Source organism: Lathyrus oleraceus, chromosome 2, assembly GCF_024323335.1.
Source record: "Lathyrus oleraceus cultivar Zhongwan6 chromosome 2, CAAS_Psat_ZW6_1.0, whole genome shotgun sequence".
Taxonomy (NCBI): Eukaryota; Viridiplantae; Streptophyta; class Magnoliopsida; order Fabales; family Fabaceae; genus Lathyrus; species Lathyrus oleraceus.
Genome location: NC_066580.1, coordinates 131434591 through 131438159, shown reverse-complemented (window position 1 = coordinate 131438159; position 3569 = coordinate 131434591). Strand labels below are relative to the sequence as shown.

General features: G+C 32.3%; 1 protein-coding gene across 1 annotated transcript; it reads left to right on the top strand.

The window, feature by feature from the left end:
* The first annotated feature begins 1080 nt into the window (after nt 1-1080).
* LOC127121019 (probable O-methyltransferase 3) lies at nt 1081-2430 on the top strand. Its single transcript, XM_051051640.1, has 2 exons — nt 1081-1899; nt 2131-2430. The coding sequence occupies exons 1-2, from the start codon at nt 1126-1128 to the stop codon at nt 2428-2430; spliced, it is 1074 nt and encodes a 357-aa protein (XP_050907597.1). The 5' UTR covers nt 1081-1125.
* Nucleotides 2431-3569: the final 1139 nt, after the last annotated feature.

Sequence of the window (3569 nt, the reverse complement as noted above, 5' to 3'; positions counted from 1 at the left end):
TTTTTAAAATTAAAATAAACTAAAATATGGATTTTCCCCCTGTTCCTAAATCAATCGATGTAGTAGATTATATCTATTTAAAAAAATTATGAATGGAAAAAAATTGAAAAAACATGTATTGTTTCATATTTCAATTTTTTTTTGTCATTCACCTATTTCTTTGTGTTTTGCAATAATCAAATAACAAATTATATTTAAAACAAATTGCAGTATTTATTAGTGGAGAAAATTATTCCAGCTTCAAGAAACTTTAACACTTCCTTTCTAACTACCTCACTCATGATAAGATTAATCCTTCTCTGATGTTCTCTAGAGGTTTTTGAGTCCTCTTCGAGCATAATTCTATGCATGCACACAAAGGATCTAATTCCTTTAAGATCAGAGATGTTGTAGCCTAAAGTTGTAGAGTACTTCCAATTTTTTTGTTGAGGTAATTTACTGACTACGTTATATACAAGAATATAAGAATCTTGTCAATGCATTTGAAAGTTATTTCCTCCACATAGTTCACAGTCTAGTTGTTGGAGTTGAGCGATTGGCACATTCAAAGTGACTAGTCTTTTTTACAATACTGCTTCGATTTTTTCTTCAATGTTCCTTTTGGTGCCTTCCAACCACTTTATTTAATATAACAGTTATCATACAACACCAAACGGCAGTTTCATTTGATTGGTGAGATCTAAGTTCTGTGTTTTAGGAGTCTTTCATAGTGTTTTTAAACGAGATTGATAAGCATAGAAAGTGGCAACTAGGTGAGGGTAGAATGATCACATATAAACGAAAAGATACTCATTCCAAACGTGGTCAATAAAAGCCATGAGCATAAAAATACAACATAATCGTGGTCAATAAAAGCCATCGCAATAAACAATACTATATATGGATGATCATACATCACAGTCCTAGTTGTTAACAATACTATATATGGATGATCATACATCACAGTCCTAGTAGTTAACAATACTATATATAGTTGCTGCTTATCTGTAATATGCTGTTTCTGTAATATCCAAATTATAATAATATGATACTTCATTTCAGCATATAAAAAGACCCAAACAATGTGAGGTTTCAATCCACATTCCATATACTTTAAGTCTTATTCATAGAATTCAGGTACCAAGTATGGAATTCCAAAATGGAGATGATGTTGCTTCCAATTTGCTCAAAGCTCAAAGCCACATATGGAATCACATTTTCAACTTCATGAATTCCATGTCACTTAAATGTGTTGTTGATTTAGGCATACCAGATATCATACACAACTATGGCAAACCCATGTCACTCTCAAAACTCATTTCTTCACTACCAATCCATCCTTCCAAAAAACCTTGCATTTATCGCTTGATGCGAATCATGACTCATTCTGATTTTTTCTCTCAACAAAATATTACAGAGAATGAATTAGAAATTGAGTATATGTTAACGGATGCATCTAGGTTATTACTAAAGGAAAATCCAATGAGTGTCACCCCATTTGTCCACGCCATGCTCAGCCCGATTATGACAAATCCATGGCATCAAATGTCTACTTGGTTGAAAAATGAGGATTCTTCCGCATTTGAAACCACACATGGGAGGTATTTTTGGGATTATGCTGCTCATGATCCAATATTTAACCGTTTATTCAATGAGTCAATGGCAAGTGATGCTCGATTAGTGAGCGACCTGTTGATTGACAAGTGTAAGGGAGTGTTCCATGGATTGGAGTCATTGGTTGATGTTGCAGGAGGCACAGGGACCATGGCAAAGGCTCTTTCCAAATCATTCCCACAAATGGAATGCATTGTGTTTGATCTCCCACATGTTGTTGATGGCTTACAAGGAAGCCATAACCTAAGCTATGTTGGTGGAGATATGTTTCAAGAAATTCCTCAAGCACATGCCATTTTGTTGAAGGTACAGATTTTAAATATTCGTTTACATGTTACTTCATTACAAATGGCAATAACAAATAATAAGATGAAATCCATTCAAAAAACTTATTATCATTTTATTTAGTTTATATATATTTTTTATTTAATTTTTTTCTCATACCAAAAACACCTATAATCATATAATTTTCTTCAAATTTACCATATTTTCTCTATCTTTCTTTTATAATAAAACAAAATGTGAATGACATCGCAGTGGATCTTGCATGACTGGAATGACGAGGAATGTGTGAATATATTGAAGAAATGCAAGGAATCATTGAAGAAGAAAGGTAAAGATGGGAAGGTCATTATCATAGATATGGTGGTTGACAATGAAAACATCAATAAATCAGTTGAAACCCAACTCTTTTTTGATATGTTGATGATGGTAATACTCACAGGAAAAGAGAGAAATAAGAAAGAATGGGTTAAGTTGATTTTATCTTCCGGTTTCAGTGACTATAAAATAACCCCAATTTTAGGATTAAGGTCCATGATTCAGATCTATCCTTAATAAATATAACTCAATTGTTGTCAGCATTGAAAGTGAAGACACGTTATCGTATGGTATCACTTATTTGTTTTGATGTTTTTGTCAATTTGAATGTATTTGTTATAATTTATTTGCGTATGTGTAATTTGTTTATCATTTAATATTCGCATGTTTGTACTTTATCCACTTTCGAGTTTTATTGTAATTGCTTAAGCTATTTAGAGATTGTACCATTAAGACCCCTCATTACTCAATAAAATTATAGTGTTTGATTCCTGATAATGTTTCTTTTTAGCCTATCAATTTGCTTCTTTTTCGTTTAATCAAACATGACTTGAATCACAAATTAGAACACTTAAATACGGATGTTAACTTGATTCAATCAAGTGTTAAGCTTGATTCGAATCAGGAGCCTTGTAAAAATTGAGATTTGGCTCTGGATGAATTGATTTGAATCACATTCTCATGTGTCTCAAATCAACTGTTAATCCTAATTCGAATTAGATGTCTCCATGAACCCAAATTTGGGCTCTGCATAGATGGACTCGAATCTAGCTTATAACTTGAGTTGAATCACAAAATCATGTGATTTGAATAGTTATTCTTTAGTTTAAATAGTTATTTCTTTGATAAAAGTAACATAAGACACATAAATGAAAGTTTAAGTATGTGAAACCCAGAGAGACAAAGATGTCAAATTGTCTTCTCTCTTTTAGTGTGTTTATACCCAACACAATTTCTTCTTCTCTAGAACAACTTCTTGAGTCTTAATCCATGTCAGATTTACTTCTTTTTGTTGCATCTTATTTTTGTGCGACTAGTTGTTGTTTTAAGTCAATTAGAGAGAGTGAATTGATTTAATATGGAAGTATTGTTCATGATTAATCAATCTCATGGTATCAATCAAGAATCAAGACTCATTTATCCATAAATTTAAGAGAACCTTGTGTGTGTGTGTGCGCGCGCGCATGTGTTCTTATTTCACATTCATCTAATTCCTTCTCACTTTTTGTTTAAGAGTGTTTGTGAGATAGCTTGGAACTGTTCATCATCTTCATCTTTTTTGTCATTTCTTCATTGTTGTGGACCTTGATCTCTAAAGATTGAGTGTTGAGGGAGACTAATGGTACATTAGGGTATCTAAAGCGTTTTTAAATTGC